At 38.9% G+C, this 22670-nt stretch overlaps 2 protein-coding genes across 2 annotated transcripts in view; one reads left to right on the forward strand and one right to left on the reverse strand.

Annotated features, from left to right (window-relative positions):
* Nucleotides 1-7817, forward strand: part of FARP1 (FERM, RhoGEF (ARHGEF) and pleckstrin domain protein 1 (chondrocyte-derived)) — a 79389-nt gene extending 71572 nt beyond the window's left edge. Inside the window, exons 22-27 of the mRNA XM_009078844.1 lie at nucleotides 847-929; nucleotides 1262-1374; nucleotides 1873-2036; nucleotides 4499-4606; nucleotides 5615-5766; nucleotides 6890-7817. Of these exons, the coding sequence (XP_009077092.1) occupies nucleotides 847-929; nucleotides 1262-1374; nucleotides 1873-2036; nucleotides 4499-4606; nucleotides 5615-5766; nucleotides 6890-6971 (702 nt within the window). The 3' untranslated portion in view covers nucleotides 6972-7817. The remainder of the gene's footprint in view (nucleotides 1-846; nucleotides 930-1261; nucleotides 1375-1872; nucleotides 2037-4498; nucleotides 4607-5614; nucleotides 5767-6889) is intronic.
* A 5962-nt stretch (nucleotides 7818-13779) lies between these two features.
* The window catches only part of STK24 (serine/threonine kinase 24), a 42330-nt gene continuing 33439 nt past the window's right edge, over nucleotides 13780-22670 (reverse strand). The window contains exons 5-10 of the mRNA XM_009078845.1: nucleotides 21246-21431; nucleotides 20883-21028; nucleotides 19091-19214; nucleotides 18101-18169; nucleotides 17055-17191; nucleotides 13780-14735 (exon numbers count right to left, since the gene is read on the reverse strand). Of these exons, the coding sequence (XP_009077093.1) occupies nucleotides 14699-14735; nucleotides 17055-17191; nucleotides 18101-18169; nucleotides 19091-19214; nucleotides 20883-21028; nucleotides 21246-21431 (699 nt within the window). The 3' untranslated portion in view covers nucleotides 13780-14698. The remainder of the gene's footprint in view (nucleotides 14736-17054; nucleotides 17192-18100; nucleotides 18170-19090; nucleotides 19215-20882; nucleotides 21029-21245; nucleotides 21432-22670) is intronic.

Raw genomic sequence — 22670 nt, forward strand, 5'->3', positions numbered from 1 at the left:
TGAGATAGGTTCTTTATTTTTTTCAACAATTAATTCAGCCATGATTCTTACAAGTAATTCATCACCAATTGCTTATAGATGCACTGTGCAAGGCAAGTAAATAGTTGTGACAATCTCATTTCTATAAAAAAATCCCATTTCCTAATGTTTCCAGTTCTGTATCTTAAAGCCAGAGTAGTGGGAAACTGGCAGCAGTATGTCATTTGGAGCTCTTGCTGCAATTCTTCTGGAAAACAGCAGTTCAAGCCAGTAGCACTTAGCTACCTAATATGTTTCCAGAAATATTTTTACTAACTTCAAAACATGTTTAGTCTGCCCATTATTTTAAATGGAACTTCTCATGGGTTTGTATCTATTCTGTACTGTTTTACTGAAAATTGAGTTAGGTAATCACTACCACAGTAACTAATTTTCTCTAAACACCTGCAAGGCTTCAAGTTCTATCCAGTGTTTCAAGGAATCTACTAAATTATTGATGGCCATTTGGCCTGGACTTGCTCACAACAGAACTGTTATGCTGCAGTGTCTGGAGTACTCCCAGCCTTTAACACATCCTTTTGTATGATAAATCATTCTTCTGATAAAAACACCACTATTTTCTATGACACAAAGCAGACCAGGCCATGCTTTTGGTTTAAGAGGTTATTGCAGAACTAACTTACTGGTTTTCTAACTACTTGCAAGCCACCATTTTTTTTCCTCAATCCTTTGCTCAAAGTTGGTGTTTGTGAACATTTCTCACAGTTTTCTTTTCCCTTGATGGTAAGAGCTTGTTCAGTTCACTGTTTCACCTTAAGAAATATGTACTTCCTGCAATCTGACTGCATTTGGGCTTTTATCTTTCAGATAGAAGAAAGTGAGGAGGAATGGGGAGTTCCTCATTGTCTGACGCTGCGAGGTCAACACCAGTCCATCGTTGTTGCTGCAAGGTAATTCAGTGGAGGCAACAGGCACATGTAAACTGTATTTGTCTGCAGCTCTCACAGTGGGGCAGAGAGGCACCTTTTTCTTTTGCTCATAAAATAATTCCAAAAGTACATTCTTTTGTGAAAGCCACTTTTTAAAAAAAAAGTGTATGGCACAAAACAGAGTGGCAGTTGTGCAAGTTGGTACCAAAACTAAGTTATCAGGAAAATATCAACTACCATCTTGTGTCTGAATTTATTTATTTTAATTAAAAGTAATCTCAGCTTGTGACTATTTCTTAGAGTTTGCTTTCGGCCTGTATGAAAGTGAGTAAAACCTGAATTTTCGTTGTTAGTACCCGTGCTGAAATGGACAAATGGACTGAGGACATCCAGATGGCAATAGACCTGGCAGAGAAGAGCAGTGGCCCTGCCCCAGAGGTACTGGCAAGCAGCCCACCTGACAATAGTAAGTAAATGCTAGAGAGTAGGTTTTATTTGCTTTTGTCAGTATGATTGGTGATTGCTTCTAAGCAAAGTGGTGAAAAATGCTGGCTACAGGTCAAACTGATACATCTGAAGTTGATTTATATATAGATATATTTATATATGTGCCATTTTAATGTTCTTGTTGATGTTAGCAGAAAATTTCATTGAATAGAAGTGACTTAAGCATAATGATTCCAGGAACTATGTAACAAGATTCAGGCAGTGGCTGTCTTTGGGTGGTATTAAAAACACCAGCGAAGCACAGTAGTTAATCTGTGGTTCTAACAGTTGCAGAAACACATTAAATAAATAAATATCTAAAATATAGTAATTACTGAAAATCTGCACAAAATTATTTCTAAAATTGTGTTTTAAAATGAGTTCACAACATTGTGGACAGAATTGAGTTGTTTAATTTTTCCAATTATATATGTTGTTGCATAGAGGAAGAAAGATGCTTTTTCCCTGCATTTCATAGAGTCTCCTGATGAAACTACTGTAGACCAGGAATCTGAGGACGACCTCAGTGCATCCCGCACCTCTCTCGAGCGTCAGTCACCACACCGTGGCAACACTACGGTGCACGTCTGCTGGCACAGAAATACCAGTGTGTCAATGATCGACTTTAGTATTGCTGTGGAGGTATCTGCCTCAGAACCACCTGAACTGCAGCTCCAGGCTCGCTTTGGATGACAATTTCCTTTTTGCTCCTCATTGAGTGCACTGTTCTGCTGTGTCCTTCTGGGGAAGTTTCAGGCACGCCTATTAAACTGCCTCCCCTATCCTCAAATGATGGCACAAGCCATCACTCATGCAGCACGGATCTGCTCCTGTAGTGCAGCTCTGTAAAATCAGTTAGAGCAGTAATTTTCATAGAATTAACTGTGCAAAAACATGCTGATGCCCATTAAAATTTAAAGTAGTTCAAACTGTCTTAATGCTTTCAGTTACAGAGGCATTAAGTCATTGCTCGAGCGGAAAGGATATTGTCTTTAGCTGCTGCAGCCAGAGTTTTAATTATGTGTATTACTAACTTACTTTCTTTACCTAGCCATCTTTTCTGGAACCTTGTCTCATTGCTCAGTCTCATCTGCTTTTTCTTTATTTGCGTTTTCCACCTCAAAATAAAACCCCTTTTTTCCCCCCTCTGATCACAGCAAAGCCAGTTTGATACACATTCATTAACTCTGTACTCAACAGCTGAGGTGCAGACATTGACTTTCAGAGATTAAAATGAAAGACTGCTAGTTCAGTGTAGGTTTTAGGATGAGCTGGTAAGCCTGCTAAGGTGTTCTTCCTTCACCCAAGAGAGTCTCCAGGGAGCTCTGGGTACTTTATTACAGCCCTCATCAAATGGAAATTTATGGTCAATGAAAATAGAAAAAGGAATCTTAAAGCTGAGTGGACTTGCACACGAGCAGCAACCCTCAGACATCAGGCTAACGTTGCTCTAGAGAAGATGTACTGATGCAGAACATAGAGATGCAAGGACAGATGTATTCATAGTTTGTGTAACTGCTTCTGTTTTTAAACAGAAGGTGAGTTTGTTGCTGAAATATGACAAAGGCAATTATTCTGTACTAGAAAATGCTGACTGTAGAGATCTTTTCAGTCCCATGTGTAGGTGGATTTTCCACTCTTTATACCCTTATATTCTGCAAGAGAGGAATAGTTCAGCGCAGAACAAGGGCTCATATTTTTCTCTAAAAGAGAGGGCTTGTTATAAATAGATGCAAAACATAAACCAGTGACTCATTGTAACACTTAAAACATTTAGTTAGGCAAATCTAACTAGGTGTGAGATCAGTGCTCATTGTTCCTCATTCTTGTTCCTTCCCCGTGCCTCAAATGAACGCAAACAAAGCCGCGAAGACCAAACACACCCTGGAGACACACGTTGTTCTGTGAAAACATCTTCAGCTCCACTGCTGTTCCATGCGTGGCAGGTTACACTCATGCTCATGTCATTCTGTCGGTGCCTCTCACTTCAGCATTATCGTTTATTTTCTTTGTGTCTCTCCCTCCTTTCTGTCTCTCGTGGTAGAAGATCCTCTCTCTGTCAGTGACTGTTCCTCCCTACCTGCTGGACTGATCAGTGATCAGCGGCCTGTTTCCATTTCATATGTCTGCTGGTACCGAATGCAAAGCCTGTCCTTTTATGATATCCTCCAGAGTAATGAGGTAACAGAAAATTAAGGAGTGCACCTGTAACTTAGGGCAAGGAGGCAGCAGTCCAGATATCAGAGAATGGGATTACTTAAAGCAAAGGCTTTAATGCATATCCAAGGCTGGTGAAAACAGAGCTTTCTAAGGATACTTCATTTGTAGAAGCTACACCAGGACCCCCAGATTTTGACCATTAAGCTTTACAGATAAAGTTATCAGCTGCTGCATTATATAAAGAGAATGATGTAAACAGCTATTTTGATCCAGGTGAGAGCCCTTACAGTCAACAAGGAATGGGAAGTCATTAATAGTTCACTAAGAATTCCCCTTGTTTGCAAGGCCCAATACTGCACTTTATGTCTTCACTATGTGAAGAGCAGTTTCTCCAACCAGCCATAAAATCCATGTACTTGGGTACAGCTTCCTCCTTTTTGTCAAACTGTCCAAAATCCAGCTGAGAATAAGGTTAACAGTCCTTGTTTTTGAAATCTTTGAAAAGTTCCTGTGTTAACTCCCTGGGTACTGAGAGCTCAATCACTACCTGCAATTCTAAAGTATGTCATAATTTTCCTTTACATCATAAATTCATGTCAGACTTTCTGTTTCCATTCTATTTAAGTATCATTCTAAAAGAACAAAGACAGACTAGTCTAACAAGCCTGATGCTGAGTAATATGCTACTGAAAGCCACCTTGATTGAAACAAATTAGTGTAGTAGCTTTAAGTTTTTGGAAGTACCCAGCTGAACAAAAAAAAATACATTAGATAGAGTACTACTTAGCAGTAGGACAATGCAGAAGAAAAATGCATCCATTCAACCAAAGCATTTTCATGTACAAGGTCATATACAATGAGATAAGAGCAAATAATTTTTCTTACAATAATTAAGCTGCAGGTACCTTCCACTGTTTTATTTGGCTACTTTTGATCTGTTTCAGAACCAGCTGTCTGGAAATCTCCTAAGAAAATTTAAAAACAGCAATGGGTGGCAGAAGCTTTGGGTGGTGTTCACCAACTTCTGCATGTTCTTCTATAAATCGCATCAGGTAACTGACTGGGCAAGGGTATGTGGCTGGAGAAGATGTTTTGGGTTTTTTCCAAAGAGAAACGTGGACATCATTAGTAGATGCTGTAGGCAAGAGAAGCAGGTGCACTGGTCACAGCCTGCACTGCTGCTGGAGCACAGAGCAGGGCCTGTTCTCAGGCTGCTCCCTTGTCAGTTCTTTCCTGAAGCTTTCTGCAGTCACAGTACTGGTCACCCCTCAAAGTACAGCAGAGATCGCTGCTGCTCAGAAGTTGTGGTGCTACTTCAAATAGATTCTAAGATTATTACAATTGAAATCTTAATAGTGACTTAAAAATTTTGTTTACCATTACCAATGCCTTAGTCAAACAAGAGAGAACAACAGCCAATGATAGAATCCATCTGAGCAAGCATCCCACTGCAAAAGTAGGGGATTTCTGTCTCTAGACTCTGTTGGGCTTTTGAATCTCTGTTCAAGCAGGGCATAAGCACAAAGCAACTGGAGTTGCTACATTGTACTTTCAATGCGATAAAAATCCTTAACGAGTCAATAATGAGCTGTAGGATAGTCTACATGTAAGATGGCTAAAGAAATAACTAGTTCATACATGCCATGCTGTGAAGAGACTTAGGCAATGAATGCTGCTGGGTGGCCAGCACACCTCTAAAGGAGTAGGTGTTTGCAAGCTGAGGATGAACATTCCTGGTGCCCTGATGATGGCAAGGGAGGAAGTCTAATGTTCATCAGTTTGAAAGTAGTAAAGGTCCAAGATAATGGCCAACTTTCTTCTGGGGAAATATTGATAAGAGGAGCCTGCAACAGATCCTTTGGTGAAGGGTCTGTAATGATGGGCAACTGGAACCACCAGACAATTAATTTTATTGTGATGGTATAAATCTGGTGTTTTTTCACACACATGTGAAATGCAGTCATTTTTAAAGGCGTGTGTATCTGCCTTCCATTTTACTTGTGTGCAGTCTTTACTTAAAAGCATTTGATCTCACAGGAATTTCCATTATTTCTTTGCAGGACAATCATCCTTTAGCCAGCCTTCCTTTATTGGGATATTCACTTACCATTCCTTCTGAATCTGAAAACATTCACAAAGATTATGTATTCAAGCTACATTTCAAATCCCATGTGTATTACTTCAGGGCTGAAAGTGAATATACATTTGAAAGGTAAGTTGGTCTTCTGTGAGATGGAATTTTGTCAAATTCCAGGTGTGTTTTCCCAAGCAAGGTTGATAGATGTAAAGTTCAATAAATTGGTTCAGTAATAAGTCAAGTAGTTCAGCACAACTGCAGAAAGAACCCTTTAAAGTTGTAGAAGAAACTTTAAACCTGATATTGCTAAAACCAAGCAATTGGTTTTGATTATGTGGGAGCTATAATAGTAATCACCACAAAACCTGGAATTATCCAGTCAAAACTGATCAGTGTGGCTGTATGAGGAGCTCTAGGTCTCAGACATCAGGAGGCATGTGAACAGATCACAGGACTCTTCAGTAGCTCTCCCAAATAGCTTCACTCCCTCTAGTACAACTGGGTGGAAAATCCACACCTGAAGTAAAATTCCAATTCTTCACAGAAGCAGCTGTTCCTACTACATATTTATGCCACTTCAGCATGTAATTTTTACACCTCCCACTGAGCTTCAGATACATGGAGAGCCAGGAAAAAGGCACTACTCCTCCTAATTTGTAGCTTGTGGTTGTTCATACTGGGAACTAATTTAGCTCTTTTATATGAAGCAGTAACATGTCAAAGTCCTAATGTCCTCATCAAAAAAAGGTATTCTTAAGTTTTAGCCATGTCAGTCTAAAACTATAAATAAGGTAAATTGTGGAAAAGGGGTGAATAAATAAATTAGTAGAATAGGGGGGAAAAAAACCCACAAAATCCCTTTCTCAGTTCTGGGAAAAAACCAAGTAGAAATTGCAGCTAAATTAACAGTTTTTCATTCTCAAATTCAGAGTGGTTGGTCTCAACTGCTCATTGCTTGGACCATCCAGAAAAAAAAAAAAGATCTGGTGTCTGCAGAGCAAGTAAAACCACTGCTACGTTCATGAGTTTTGGGTCCCATCATTCCCCCTGTTTATCCCCTCTAAAACTCCTTCCATATATGCATTTGGCAGTTGTTTGGATCCTCTTGACTTCAGGTAAACTTAGAAGTGAAATTGCAAGATGCTTCCAGAAGCACTGAAAGTTAAACTGTACAATAGTACAGACCATACCTTTCAGGAAATCTTCCCTTGGGAATTGAGCGTTGTTTGGTTTGTGTCTCTCCTCATCCCTCCCACAGATGGATGGAAGTGATCCGAAGTGCCACCAGCTCAGCCTCACGCACGCGAGCTCTGAGTCACAAAGAGCCTCACGCCTATTGACGGCTGAGCGAGCCGCCGTGGCGATTGTCCAGCAGCTGCTGATTTTCTAGAGGACATTTGATACTCTTTTCTCCCTCCAAGTTTAGGACAACTTACAATTTGGTAAAGGAAGAGAATAAGTATGGTTTTGCAGAAACTTTCACAATTCCTCAGCAAAACTGTTTAAGTTCTCCGTGTATTCAGACTAGCTTACTATCATCCCAGTGGCTGCAGTTCGTTTCATGTCTTGTATTTTGTCATTCTGTGCTGTTTTTAGCTTGTGCCAGTATTAAAATATTGTCCTTTATTAGAGTGCCAAATGCCAAAAGACATTTTGTTGCCTCAAAGATTGCACCTAAAAAAACCCCAGATGACTGAAATCTGAAAACTTTATCCTCTGAGGCAAACACTATTTCTTCTTTTTTCATAAAAATATATATTTTTTTTTACCATGTTAGACTGCTGAATTTTTAAATGTAGATGGACTTTCACAGTATAGAATATAATTATATATACAGCGAGTGGTCTAACAGGAGTGAGATAACTGAGATTTCATGTTTTTTTCCCAGTCTTTCTACATTTAATCAGCACGGATTTACTAATTTTCTACCTTTAACAAGGAAACAGTTTACAGCTCATTCTCATTTCCCATTGGGGTTACAAATCCATGTGGTATAAAGAAAGTATAGGATTCTTAGCTAACTATTTTCTTGGTGCAAGTTGACCAAATTGTTCATCTGTTGGCTTTGAAAAGTGAATACTACTCGCAAGATGAAAAAATTTTAAAATAATCCAGTGCAATATTATTTGGGCTGTTAATGTACTGTGAATGGTATGTACAAGAAGAAATTAAAGGCTGTGGTGACATTCTGCTGTTTGTTTTACGAACTTGAAAGAAAACCTGTATGCTACAAGAACCACAGCTACTTGTGATTTGTTTGTAGAGCGTTCCGGGAACTAAATTGCTCCAAGCTAGGGGGTACTACTGCAGCTCTAAGTTTTCATCCTGCTTGCTACACATCCCAGCTTGGCTTTCAGTTTCTTGTTGGAATTTCAGTGTCTCCCTGTCGCCCCTGGGACTCAGTGTACAGAGAGAGACTGATAGAACCTGCAGCAGAACTACCTATTTTGTGTCCCTGGCTTTAACATCGGCTAGCACCGTATTTTGGAAAAGCTGGTGGCCCACTTAGAAGGTTGCAGCACTACCTTTACTATGCTTAGATGCTTTTCCTCATTCTATAAGAATCACTTTGTCATGAAGATGACGTAAACCTTCCATTAATGGAAGTTTTATGTGCTGATAATACACCTATTGCCATTCTGGGCCTTGAGGACTCGTGGTGCTAGGTAGAGGGAGTCTGAACATCCATCTGGGAAACAAGGCTGGGGCAATTCTACCCCTACTTTTTCTTCATCTAGCTCTTTGCTTTGTTAACGGCTTACCTGTGTGCGATGTATAAAATGGCATATTGCAGCTTTGCTCACAACAAAAGGGAATAAAATACCTCACAATAGTATTGTACATATTCCTGTTTTGAGACCGTGAAGCCTTCTTTCTCTCACCCCTGACTCCAGACAAAGCTCCCTGCATACCTCCCAGCCACTTAGGACAGATCCAAGTGCACCCTGCCACAGGGAAACAGCTAGTTCAGTGCACTTGCTTCAGCCTCCTGGACAGGTAACCTGGTGAAGTTGCTCTTTTCCTCAGCTATTGCCCCTGACTCTTGGTACCAATGTAACAATCACACCTACCCTACAGCGTTTCCTCTGGCTCTGATGTGCTGAAGGACAAACTTAGAAAGTAAGTAAAAGAAGCTGAAGCCCTTTTTTCCCAGTTGCAGGTCCCACTGCCTTGTCCATTCCAAGCCTGTGAGCCTGCACTGTTGTGCCAAAGTGAGTTCAGCCACCTCAGTGAACCATGCAGGATCTGCAGTGCTTCAGGCCTGACCAGGAATGTGAACAACGATCTGTGTAGTGAGGAAAAGAGGAAATAACACAGCAGAGATGAACAAATACTCAGCTGGAGCCTATGGGCCTGGAAAAACAAAGCTGAAGAAGCAACAGAATGTGATGTTGCTATGAAGTAAAGCACTGCAGATCTGATCCCCAGAAATTATTAACGAGCTGTAAATTAGTATCTGCAACACCTTACAAGCCAGGGCCCTGCATCTGCCCTTTAGAATTGTTATCTGTAAAAGTGTAAAGATTATTTTTTAATGGAAATTATATTGAGGGCCATGCCCTTAATTCAGCTGAAATTGAATTTTAGTTTGGATCCCCAGGGCTTGTTGGATACAATCTGTCTTCATTACTGCTATCTGCTGCAGTAGTTTATTCTGAACTCTCAAAAGAAATCAGGTAGCACCTTTTCTCAGTATGTTTCATTTTCATACAAAGCAAATTTTGAAAATAATAAGGCAAAGAACAAGATATAGTGCTATTTATCATAACAGTAGAGACCGAACTGTGGTTGTGGATGCAACTTCAGAGTATCTACCTGATTCATTGCTCTCACCTTTTTGTATTATCTTTTTCCTATAGACAAAAGGTTTAAAATAACATTTTTTTCCTTCTCTACCAGGGGTTTTTTTTTTTAATTTCCTTTTTTCTTTTTTTAAATGGAACCAAGTGAATTGTTCTCACTTACCAGCATTTTTCTAGTTCTCCCAAGTTTAACCCAAAACTGAATACAATGGTGAAAGAATAAAATCTCTTGACAGCTGTATCTTGCAGTCAGTCAAAGTCCACGTGTGAATAAATCTCAGTGTCCTAGAAAGCTGTAATATATAACCACTTATTTCTAACCCTGATTCATATCATGGTGCTGCCTGTTTAGGCAAGCAGGACCTGCAGAGAGGCAGAGTCACCATGTGCCAGGGCACTAGCCACAACTAAACACCACTCAACAGCAGGAAAAAATCAAACCAGTCACTAGGAGATTTACTCTTGGTGTTGTTTTACTCACCCTGAAAGAGCTGCTGGTTTCAAATAATGAACAAATAAAAGCAAAACAGGAACTCTTATTGCCATAGGACCTTGCACCACATGCAATGGGATCAGCAAGGACTCCTGTGGATTATTTTTTTCCCCCTATGACTAATTTAAGCATCACTGATGTGTATATTAATATACCTCAGGCCTACCTCTTTTCACAAAATTTTAGTTAAACAGTGTTGATGCCTTTGTAAATTCAGCTGAATCCTGCCAAAAATGACAGTCTGAAAGACAAGTTAGTAGGTAGGGAAAAACGCTGTGACAGCAGAAATCTTGATAAAAGTTTCTGACAAAAGAAAAGAGGAAGAAAAATTCATTTCAGAGACAAAAATCAGGTATGATATCCTACCATACTATTCCCACCAGAGAATCAAGCAGGACCTGAAAAGCCCAATTCTGACCATTATTATACAGAACCAATTACACAGTCTTCTCCCTCAAAAGCAAACACAATTATCTATGTGCAGGTACAGAGCTCTAGAGCACACAGACATCCCCTCTGCCCTGGGAGCACCGAAAAGTTGGTAGGGATAAAGAAATAATTTGCAGCATGTCACACATATAGTTTTTAGCAGCAGCAAATAGTAATGAAGCACAGTGACAGGTGTGCAGCTGCCACACAGTTTGCCACCAGTTCCATGGGTGGTTAAAGGTGTGATGCTCAGGGCTGAGCTAATGCAATTGGATGTGAGCACTTCATCAGTTCCCCTGGGCTGGAGGACGGGGAACACAAAGTGGGTTTTAAATCACTGCCATCTGTAAAGGGTACAAATTCTGAGATGATGACCATTAAAACCGAACACCTTTATAAGCTTTCTGCTTACCATTACTGACACACAGGCAGCAACTGTGCTAGAAACCCACAGGAGCATCCCCTCCTGGGAAGGGAGCACAAATCTCATCATACTGACCCACTCAGGTGGCAACATTTCATTAAACTTTTCCTTCTTTATTTCTAGGTCATGTAGTTTACAAGGAGGTTTATCATGTTGGTGTAGAGTGACAAAAGTAAAAGTTTAAATACAGTTATAAACAGGCAGCGACGATACAGAAACCGAGATAGATACACACTTCAGTGGCCCTCTCGAGTCATGCTTTAACGGCAGCAGGAGACCATTGCAAACGATTTGTCTACAGCATATGCTCAGTGCAGTTACCAGCACACCTGCAAAACACAGTTAAAAAGAGCAAGCTGGCAGATTTGTGCTAGACCCTAAGCTTCTCCCCAGCAGCTTACAAAAACGATTTGCGGCTGTGCTGATCCTTGCGTTACGCTGTGTCTATCAGCACTCCTGATAAGCTTCCAGTGGTGACATTTTGAAGGCAAAAATGCATTTCCTTCAAAGTAAGGCCGATGTAAAAGGACTACAAACTGGTACCACATTGCTTAAAAAGTAATACAGAACGTCACGTAAAGTAGTGAGAGCTAAAGGAGACATTGCACAAGTACATTAAAAGCACATTAAAGGGCAGATGAAGGGGTGACAGTGGCTACAGTAGGATGTGGACTCGCACCATGCCAGCTGCTTTGAACTGAAGTGCCAACTCACCCAGCCTTACCTTCCCCCTCCACTCACCCCTCCTGCACAGCAGGGGCAGAACACCCCAATTAGATCATTCCACAGTAATTGGTTTGTCTGTACACACACAGAATGTTTGGAGCTGCAGAGGAGCTGTGGCACTTCAGAGAAAGAGCTGCTTCGTTGCTACACCAAAGCATTCTGTACACTAGCAATCATGCCATCATCCTTTAGTAAACTGGTCATCAACTTCAAAGTGCAACTGCAAGGAAAATTAAGTTAAAAAAATAGATTACACATCTGATACTTACAAAAAGCAAGCCTTCAGTTCAAATAACTGATTTTATTGTTTTTAAACAGTGAATTTATTTACTGCCTAATCATGAAATCCCTGACAAATAAGCAGTTCTACTAATTTAAATGTTTGCATAAATAGCTTGTCTTTTAGTATAGTCAAGACTGAGTGAAGTACTACCTGCACAGAAAAATCATCAGTGCAACATCAGAACACAGACATGTTTTTAGCATGAAACAACCTCAAAAATATCATTACACTTTTTCTCTCAGAAACTGAGGCTGTGCTTCTTCCAAATGAAGCTCCCCTTCTGTTACCAATAGACCTGATTTTTAAAGCATCAATACTTTTCAATAGCAAATGATTGTACTTCTACATTCAAGATACAGCACGCTTTTTTTTTAGTGAATCTCAGTTTAAGATAGTCTATATTTAAATAATCTATATATTACATATAAAAATACACATCTCTACCATAAATGAGGTCTTGTCTTCTTCTAAATGCCTGAGCCTTTCTGACCAGTTGCCCTTGCTGTAGGTCTTACTCATCCTAAGCTCTAACACATTCATCACACAAATTCTGTCACCATCTACTCAGAGAAGTATTTCTTCAACATTTAGTCCTGGAACACAACTAAAATGCAACTCAAAACATGTATGTGTAACTTTTCAAATGAGTTTTCAAAGAGTGTACCCCAGAATTTAATTTAACTTGCTGATTGAGAAATTCTTCATATTCAAGCTGGCACCATAAATTTAACTTCTCCACTATGTCTGCAAGTTCTGTGCATCTCCAAGTAAGCTCACTTTAACTTCCACTCCTTACATTAAGAGGTGACTAGGGAACAGCTTAATGAATTCCTATTTCCAGTGCAAACACACTTGCTGGTTCCCATGTGCTGAGACAGTACACAGATCTACTGAAGGGCTGAATGTTCTAACACTGAGACTGCAACAGGTAAATTTTCCATTGTGCCATATTCAGATGCACATTTCACAACAGCAGTGCTCAATTTGTTTCCTCGAGAGTGAGCCTGTCCTTAACATTTAAGAGCACAGACCGTGATTAAAGTTATGAATCAAAGAGGAGGTATAAAACATTGCTCAAACTTATGTATTGTTCATATGTGCTGTGTCTACGAGCATGGCCACAACAACGAGTGCACATACACCCATTTCTTTCAACTGCTGTTTCAACCTGGGCAGGAGCTTCCTAGCTCTGCTAGCAAGACAGTGTCCTCTTACTGGTAAATTCTTAAATTAATAAATTAAGGCTAATATGCATAGACTAAGGGCTACCACGGTGATACAAAGTCCTGCAAGGAGTCCTCACCAGCTCCCAGAATGGTTAGCAAACCTGGGCCTTTTTTTACCAAGCCAGGTGGATATGCCTATATTTAAATGTTAATCCTTTCTGTTCCAAAGCTCCTATCTATATTGTTTTTAAAAAAGTAAACAGGTAAGTTACCTCACGATCGTGCGAAGCATAAAACCATCAATTTCTTCATTAAAAAGAAGGCAAAAATGCTCTCTTAGCTACTGGAATATGAAGCACCTGAAGCAAACCAAGGTAAACCTCAGAGTATTACTGTGGGGGGAAAAAATCCAACCAACAGCTACTTAATCAACTGTGCACATAACTAATGAACTATTGTTACTATTTGCAAGATCTACGAAACCTGCAGTCAGCTGTCTAGAAGCCCTCACAGGAACAGTGGAAATTTTTCAAAATTCAGAATTTTCAAGTAAACAACCCTTCTCTGGGGAGGCAAGCAATGGAACCCAGGACACAATAGCTGGGCCTAGATCTGCAGTCTCTCTGTCCAATGTCTGTCACTTTTGGTAAAGAGATGCACAGATCAAGGCAGCAAGACCAAATGTTGAATCGATGGGTAATTTTTCTTTTATACTGCAAGGCATTCATTTGAATGATAAAAATAGGCATGATGAAGAAATACTTGCCACTGTCTCAGAGTCAACGCCTTAATGAGCTGTTTCAGAATAAATGAAGGGAATAAAGATTCATTTGTGTGAGCATTCGAACATGTTTAGGTTAAAAAAAGTTTGCATCTAAATTTTGCTATAAGCTTCACGAATACCTGGTACTAAAATTGAATGATAGGGTTCAGAATTTGCATTGGCACATTTTAAAACTGAAGATATGAAAGAGCTCATACTTTAGGAAAAACAGTAATTTAAAGCTTTGAGAGAGAAGGTGTATCAAATTAAAAACAACCAGAATTAGTACCTTAATTAAAAGTCATGCTTAGTATATAGATAAAAAAGGAAGAAATGCTGGAGAAACAGAACAAAACTGTGTCTGTGCTGAGGTAAGAACAGAAGGTTCCATAGTACAGGATTAACTCTTCCAATGGCAAATACTTCACATACAAAAATCAAACAAAGATTCACTTATCACATAATTCAAACTTTACATGTAATAAAGGCAAGGCAATACTCAGTAATGGCCTGTCAAATATTTACCCCACTAACATTATCTACAAAAGCACTTTACCATTTTGTACACAGTGATTCCTTATGCACGTTGAAAGGCTTTCTGTTAAAAAAGACATTATATACATATCTGTACACAATTCCAACAACCATGCTCCATCTCCCAGTGGAATTCTTAAAGCAAGATACCTGAGGTTTCTCAATATCTTCAATTTCTCTATCACAAACCTAAATATACATTTCAGATTCTACAAAAGGACACCTCCCTGGAATATGTGCATTATCGTTTAAAAAAATTATAGCTTTAAGGAGCAGAAAAAGACTGCCTCCATCCTAGAGACTGCATTTTCACTCTTGCACATGTAGGAATGTCCTTCCACTGAAGGACATCCCAGAGACTGAGGGGCAGAACAACATTAGGGTGTGTGCCTTCAACGCAGACACCGTGGGATCGCTGTTGTCTTAGAAAAGTCAGGAAGAGTACGTCAGTAGGATGAAGAACTTCCGCCAGCTAGTGAGTATCTGAAGAGGGAAAAGAGATATTTATGGTTGTGACTTTCAGAGAGGCATTCTACAACAAGCAGCAATAAAAAGTTAGTGCATTTTATGCTGCTGAAGTTCCAGCTTTTCTTCGCACAATGGTACCCACCACTGCTGCCACACTTTAAAGAAACTGAACATGTGAAATGCACCTTAATAGATTATCACTGCTCTATCACTGCTCTCCTAACAAACTGCAACCACCTGTGTTCAAGTGAGTACGATATAATGATGTAAGAATTCTGTATAGTGTGGGTAATACTTAGTGATTCCAACTCTCCTACTTTGTGAGTTTGCATCTTAATCTTTTCAAAATGTTACTGGGACAGGAAACCTGTATTTCTTGATCTAAGCAGATTCTTAAATAACTCAAAGACAGAAGCACATTTAAATCACGTTAAGTTTTCAGTAATCCTTATCAAACATCCAAGATCAAAACTGAAGGAAGAAGCTAACTAGATTCACTCAAGTTACTGGTCAGAATTTCTGAGGGTCCCAGTTAATTGATTCAGACAAACTTGCAAAATCCAGTCTTAATCCATCACAAGAGGAATGAAAATGTCATTAGAAACACGTTGAAAATGTATTGTCAGGAATGAGCTATCAAATTAGAGGATATTGTGCATACAGTGAATGACTTTATGATAAAACAGAGCATATTTCCCATAGCATTCAAAAAAGAAACTAATCTTTTCCAAATTTGACTAGCTCCAGCTTTATCCACAAGGGAAATCTATGCTATGGAATGGTCCAAACTCGTTTTTAGTGGAGGATCCTGCCGTTCATTTCTTTCATTCTCTTTCTGGAAGGAGTGCTAGTCATGATTATATACTAGCTGAACATGTCCCTGAAAACAAGAAAGTTCACCCAGATGTGTCCCATCAACAAACATTCTCTATGAATATTTTTTCCTCTCCTTTGAAGAAAAGGAAGTGCCTGTCTCCACTGTTCTTAGACATTATGACTAAGAAAAACAGTCCAAGGAAGCAGAACAGAAGGAAAACAAGATGCTAAATAGGTATATGAAGAGTTCTGAAAACTTTCTCTTAGGACAAAAATAGTGACTGCTGCCATTGTGACAGGAACAAGTAAGATCAGCTCCAGCATCCCCAAAAGTGCCCAGTGGAAATCTTGTCTCCACATGGTCATTTTTCAGCTTCAATTGCAACATCAAGTCTTTGAGGTTCCCAGTTCCAGGAAGGTCCTGTATCAGGCTGGTAGAAATATGACACTGAAATTTTGAGTTGATGAAAGCCTGGAGTCAATTTTGGAACCCCTAAAGGAAACAAATCAAGATGGAAGCTCCAGAAACTCGAAATAGGACAGGACATATGGCATTAGGAGTAACCTTTCAGCACTAGAGGTGCTGACTGGGCTTCATTCTTAACAGCCCAGAAAGGAACACTATTCCTTGCAGATTTCTTGGCACCGATTTTTACTGAATGAGAAAGTGTCAGCCTGGCAACCCTCTGCTTTAACATCAGAGGTGTGAATTCTTAAACTTTACCAAGCTGTGGTTGGAGACTGTGCAAAGGAGACACCTGCTCAGAGTGATCTTTTTCAGTGTAGTAGTCCATGATCAATCATTGCCATGAGTTTTTTCTAGTATCGAGCAATCCAACCTGGCTGGTATAAGATTCACAACAGCTGTGCTCTCCTGGATTCAAGGTTGCACTGAAAGTCTCTTCAGGAAGCAACTCTGACATTTATACCCCTCATCTCTTCTTGCGTAGCATTCAAAAGAACTGAAAACTGAATGTTTGTTGAGAATATATTCCTAACTGAAGCAGTTGGGAAATCTCAAATGAAATTTGCCCTTCTGAAGGACAAATGTTGGTTTTGGAGGTACCATCGAAAGGCCATACAGACTGTCTTTAATGAATGAACAAGGAACCACTGACTATGTGACTGAAAGAAACACAGAACAACTGAACAGTCAAATTATCCAAATAGGTGAAAGAAACTGAGAGTGACACAGAGCTTTCTCTGCAACATATGCCCAGACACTAAGACAGCATATGTGAACTGCAAAGGGCAAAGGCTGTCCAGCCTCGTTTGACACACAGTATGCACACCAACAGGATGAGCATACATATGTTCTGTCACCTGAAGCTAAAAACTAGAACTGCTTCTAAGATAATGGTTTTTTTGTAGTAAGCAAACAATTGCATAAACTGTAAGTACAAGTGGTTTTCTTCTCTATTAGAAACAGAAATTAATTCTTTCAATTTAACACTGGTCAAATGTTTGTGGAATCAGATTTGCCGTTTTCTGTAACCCATAGTGAAATACTTTCATTACCTCTGAAGCCTCTGCACAAGGTGTGACACCATGTTATCTGCAATGCCTGGACAAGCCTCTTCAGCTAAATAAATTGCCTTTCTCAGTTCTTCAATGGAATCTGTGTTACCACCACACACTTCACTCTTCTCTTTCAACTGAAAGAAAACCAGGAAGAAATATATTAAGACATCCATAAATATTTCTATACACAATATAATGCAGAAGCTTGTTAGGAAGTGTCTGTCAGTATTCACAATGTCAGGATTTGACTTTCATCATACACCCTCAGATACTGTAGACACTTATTCATCCTGAAGTTAAGTTTTTGCAGTAGTTATCAGGATGTCATTCATCTTCACAAGTCTTCAATCTTCACACATCCTTTTCAGCGTGTTCGTGCTCATAAAATCACGACAAAGCATCCCAAGAAAGAAGTGCTATTCATCTGTAGCTGTTTGGTTTCAAGATGTGCTGCTTATAATTACTCACTTCAGTATACATAGTGGCACACCTATAGCTGGCACACATACACTGCAGGAGTTTTATCAACTTCTTAAATAATCATGTCTTCATAAGTGTCTGGCTTCCCCCCTCCATATGTTCTTTTGCAAAGTTGTTTTCAAGTATTTTTGAAAAAAAATACGCAAAATTCAGAAAGGGAACGAAATACAGTTTTAAACACCGAAATTCAAAAGTGAATTTCTTGCTGATCTCATCCACAGCCATATCTTGTAACAGTGAAGATCTTGAAATTTTTAATGGGTAAATACATAAAGCAGTGTCAAAAATAGAATGCTGCAATACAAACATTTACATACCTTCTTTTTCATGTTCCTTGCTTTAAAGGCAGTGTATTTGATGTTACTACCACACACAGGAATGTTGTTAGAAGCAGAACAAAGATCACAAAAGCGGACACGTGTGAAAGCAATGGGCACAGCAAAAACTTAACACAGCACGTTCAAAATGAGTTGTAGCAACCTTTGGTGTCATTCATCATATTTTTTCTATTTTTTTCAGAGACATAAATCTTGGAATTGTTAAGCTTTAAAGCAGTAACTTACCTCTGCAAATAAAGGGGATATAACTGTAGACAGGCATTGGGATAGAGGCCTCTTTGGGATATCCTTTTCCTTTAATGAAAAGAAAATTCGGATTGATTTTATTTCAGAAGCAAAAGCACCCTCATTGTATTGTAATTAAAGACAAAATACAGTTCCAACATGCTACACTTGGTGAAAACTCTGTTTCCATGTATATACAGATATGTAAAATGTTCTACAACATATTGTTCCTAAGCACTGTGGAAAATAGAGGCTGAATTAAAATTTGAGGCTGCAGCACCTCGAACACATGCAAGCTCAAAGTTAGAAGTGGGGGAGGGGAACCCCACAAACCAACAAAAAAAACCCCACAATCCTACTGAGCATGTACTAAATCATAGACATGCTGGTATTTACTCTGTTCCTCCCATATGATAGTTTTCCTTGTATTTCTCCCAATTTGATATGAGCACACAGCATTTTCAGATCCAGCATAGCAACCACCTGCCCTAACCACAGAGGTTGCAGAAAATACAGTGGAGCAGCAACTAAACATACCTTATTCTGGGTTGTTTGGGGATTTTTGGGAGGCACAGGCACATTCTGGGTTTTGCTACATTGTAGTATTTTTCCCTAAAAGACCAAAATGCCTTCCCCAAAACTCCAGCCTAGATCTGTACTGTGCTGGTTTGCATTTACTATACAGAAAGAATACTTAAAAAATACAATATATTGCCTAGTCTTCCTTCAGTGGTAATATTTCACCAACTACAGAAATATTTTGGTACCTATTTTGTGAACTACAGAAAAAGAACACATTTACAGAGTACACAAACTTCAAGACTTACTCAAAACATTTTGTGAAAGGCAACTGTAGAACACTCATTTTTAGCACAAAATCTGAAAATTTCACAATATAAATGCTTTTCAAGGCAGATAATAAAAATCACCCCACTAAATTATTAAAGCAAGAATTATCTCCTTGTATTATACAGTCAATATTTCGAGCACCTTATTTCTTTGCAACTCCAAAGGCTGGGCTGCTCCATTCTCTAGATTCTTGGGGTCTTTTTCTCTTATTGTAAAGATCCACTCTCCTGAATCACTCCCACCTGAAGCCTGACCATCTGCTTCACTTCAAGGGAGGGAAAATAAATAAATAAATAATTTTTTATTGCCTGTACATACTGTTGATGTTCATTCAATATAACATGCTAAACAAAATCTACAGTCAAGACCAAGATTAGGATTTCACTGTACAAGCCACTAAGTATAAAAGACAAGTATGAAAAGTAATGTAGTTTATAGTTTGGGGAAATCAAAAAAATTAAAACAAGATACTTCACTAAATGTTAAATTAACTTCAAGAAAGAAGAGAGGCATTACAGATGGGAAAATGTTTTCAAAGTTACATAAACAAGTAATATGAAGTGTTTTATTGCTACCTCGAAACAGAGTATATATCTCAAATTATTAGGGAGGGGGTGGGTAAACTAGAAGACTTCATTCACTTTTGCCTTGAAAAGTAGCTTGGAATACCTTCCAGGAAGACAGTTTATTCCCAGCCTGCTAGAAAGGTAAATTTCCCACTTCCAAAAAAATGACTTAAGAAATACAGATACAGCATGGCTTTAATAAACTACATCACCACAAATCAATCTTTTGCCTTATTTGTTTTGAGGATGACATAGTAATTTTTCTATAATTCCTGCTAAGTTAAAAGAACAAAAATATTTATGTTGACACTAATCAATCACTGCAATACATTTCTCCTATCACTACCTTAAATATGCTCCATAATTTATTTCTTTTTGATTTGTGGATTAAGCATGATTTGAAAAAAAATCTACACCAACTGAAACGATATCAAGTGGCCATTGTATAAAAAGTATTTAGTGCAGCCTACCAAGTTGAAAAAGCATGTGACCAGAGTAAGAAAATTCTCCAAGATTTCTGCATGAAGTCATACAGAACTTCTGGTTGTCACTAAAAGAGGCAGGTCGACCTTCCTTGTACACATATACTCTAGTAAGTTGATCCAACAGAAAAAAAGTTTATTGATTTGAAAATTTAAGTATTCCAGCACACCAAATAAACTCATCCTTTTATCATATCTAATACAAGAACTGTTGTGAAAGCAGAGGAGGGAAAGCAGGCTTAGAAAGAACATTAAATTGTCTCTCAAGCACTCAGTAACGGTTCTGGTTCCTTTACTCTCCTATGCCGAGCGAGCAAAGGTTCTGACATTCCACAGGAAGAGCTCAAAGTTCTGTTAGTAACTTATCCAAAAACAGTTTTAGGACTTGTAATTAACCTTCTACATCAGCCTTACTTTGGGGCTGGAACTGTGAGCACTGGAAGGCATGAAGCCACTAATAATGTAAACAAATACACAGCTGTAAAGTCATCCAAGAAATATCCAGCCCAGAATTGCAGAGAATCGTTTTCTTGACTGTGAGAGATCTAGTCCATTTGTGAATAAATCATGGCAATCCCTTCAACTTGGTTTTCATTTGTACAGTGCTACTTGGTCTACCTTCTGCTTGTACCACCACTGGCCTTATGCCTAGGAAGGACCCTAGACCCTACATAAAAAAAGAATGCAGTACAGAATATGAGACAGAATTGTTCTCAGTGACTGTTACTTGCATGAAATCCCTTGCAATACTGAAACTAAGATGTCATTAGTTTACCAAGGCAGCTAAGCTGAAAGCTATAAATAACAGAATACAGGAATATATGTGCTAAAAATAGATACTTGGCTCCTGTATTCACAAAGGATATTTTACAGACTCAAACTTACGTGTCTGAGTCATCAGAACTGGAGTCGTCATGACTTTGTTCAGACTTCCACCTCTTATGCCTGTCAATGAGGTCAGTCAGGTAAGAAGTTTTCTTTGAGTTTCGTAAAATGAATTTGTGTTTTAAGAGCTCCTTTGCAGTAGGTCTCTAAAAGAGGAAAAAAAAAAAATCATTTTTTTACTGCATTTAATAGTGTTAAGCATAAAGAAATCCAGACATCAGTCCTGATACAAATGAGATTTTAAATGTATACAGTATCTAAAAGAAATGCATGTCACATACATCACACTAAATGGCATTTACTGGTGTAATTCATATAAACCAGCTAAGTTCTCTACCATACACTGACAAACATGAAACTCACAAAGCTTGGGTCCTTGTTTAAGCAGGCTTCAACGAATTCTTTGAGGGATTTACTGAAGTTTCCTTCCAGTGTTGGTGGATTGTTCTTAGGAATGAGGAACAAAACCTTCATTGGATGTAGCTCTGAATGAGGTGGCTCTCCTTTTGCCAGTTCTATGGCTGTTATGCCTAATGACCAGATATCTGCCTGTAGGAAACAATGATTTCAAGATTAGGTTGGAGAAAGAAGAAATAGCGTTGTTCGCTATTCCAGTTTAACCCCAGCCCCCAGCTAAGCACCACACACCTCAGTGGGATGGGGGCAAGGGAGAAGAGAATTGGACGATAACAGTAAGAAAACTCATGGGTTAAGAATACGTTAATAATTGAAATCAAATAAAGATAATAATTGTAATGAAAATGAAAATAACAAAGAGGTAAATAAACCCCAAGAAAGACAAGCGATGTAAATGAAAACAACTGCTCACCACCAGTGCTCAGACAGACCCTGAACAGCAGCCCCACAGCCAAACTTCCCTCTAGTTTTACTGTTTAGCATGAAGCCATATGGTGTGGGATATCCCTGTGGTTAGTTGGGATCAGCTGTCCCAGCTGTGTCACCTCCCAACTCCTTGTGCACCCCCAGCCTGCTCACTGGTGGGGTGAGGGGCAGAAAAGGCCTTGGCTCTGTGCACGCAGTGATCAGCATCAGCTAAATCATCCCTGAGCTACCAACACTGTCTCCAGCACAAATCCAAAACACTGCCCCACACCAGCTACTGTGAAGAAAGTTAATTCTACCCCAGACAAAACCAACACACTTGTAAAGATAGATTTTAAAGCATTACAGTAAATAATTTCATATGTAAACTGGGCATGCTATCATGGTCTGGCTTATCTGGTTAACCACATAGCAGAGTTTTGAAACTTTTCGAAGTCAATACTATTACATCAGCAGTTATAACTGATCACAAGTGATCACACACAAGTGTTCTCAAAAAGCAATGGCAGAGCAGTTATATACTAGCATTGTATCTACCCTATTCAAGTACACTATGTAAATATGGGGCAAGTCTCAAATATCTACACAAAGGAAAACAACATAACTTGTAAGATTTTTCCTCAACATGCATTAGCTAGTACAACCATTAGAAATTTAATACAATAGAATACCGCTTTCCTGGGGTTTAGTACTGTCTTACTAGACAGATATCTAGATAGATAGATAGATAGATCTCATTCTTATTCACAGACTAGAGAAATTAAGCCTTGGTTATTATTCAACTTTTACAACCACTTGAATGTTTGGTCCAAGTAGCCCCTGAAATTTTTCATCATCAAAATGTGCTACTCTTTTCAGAGAATGCTGTCTCCCTTGATACAAACTCTACTGCAAGTCTGCCTGAAGTAATATGAAGTAATATATTATCATTCTCTATCTCCTGCT

This window comes from Acanthisitta chloris, unplaced genomic scaffold (assembly GCF_000695815.1).
Source record: "Acanthisitta chloris isolate BGI_N310 unplaced genomic scaffold, ASM69581v1 scaffold9747, whole genome shotgun sequence".
Taxonomy (NCBI): Eukaryota; Metazoa; Chordata; class Aves; order Passeriformes; family Acanthisittidae; genus Acanthisitta; species Acanthisitta chloris.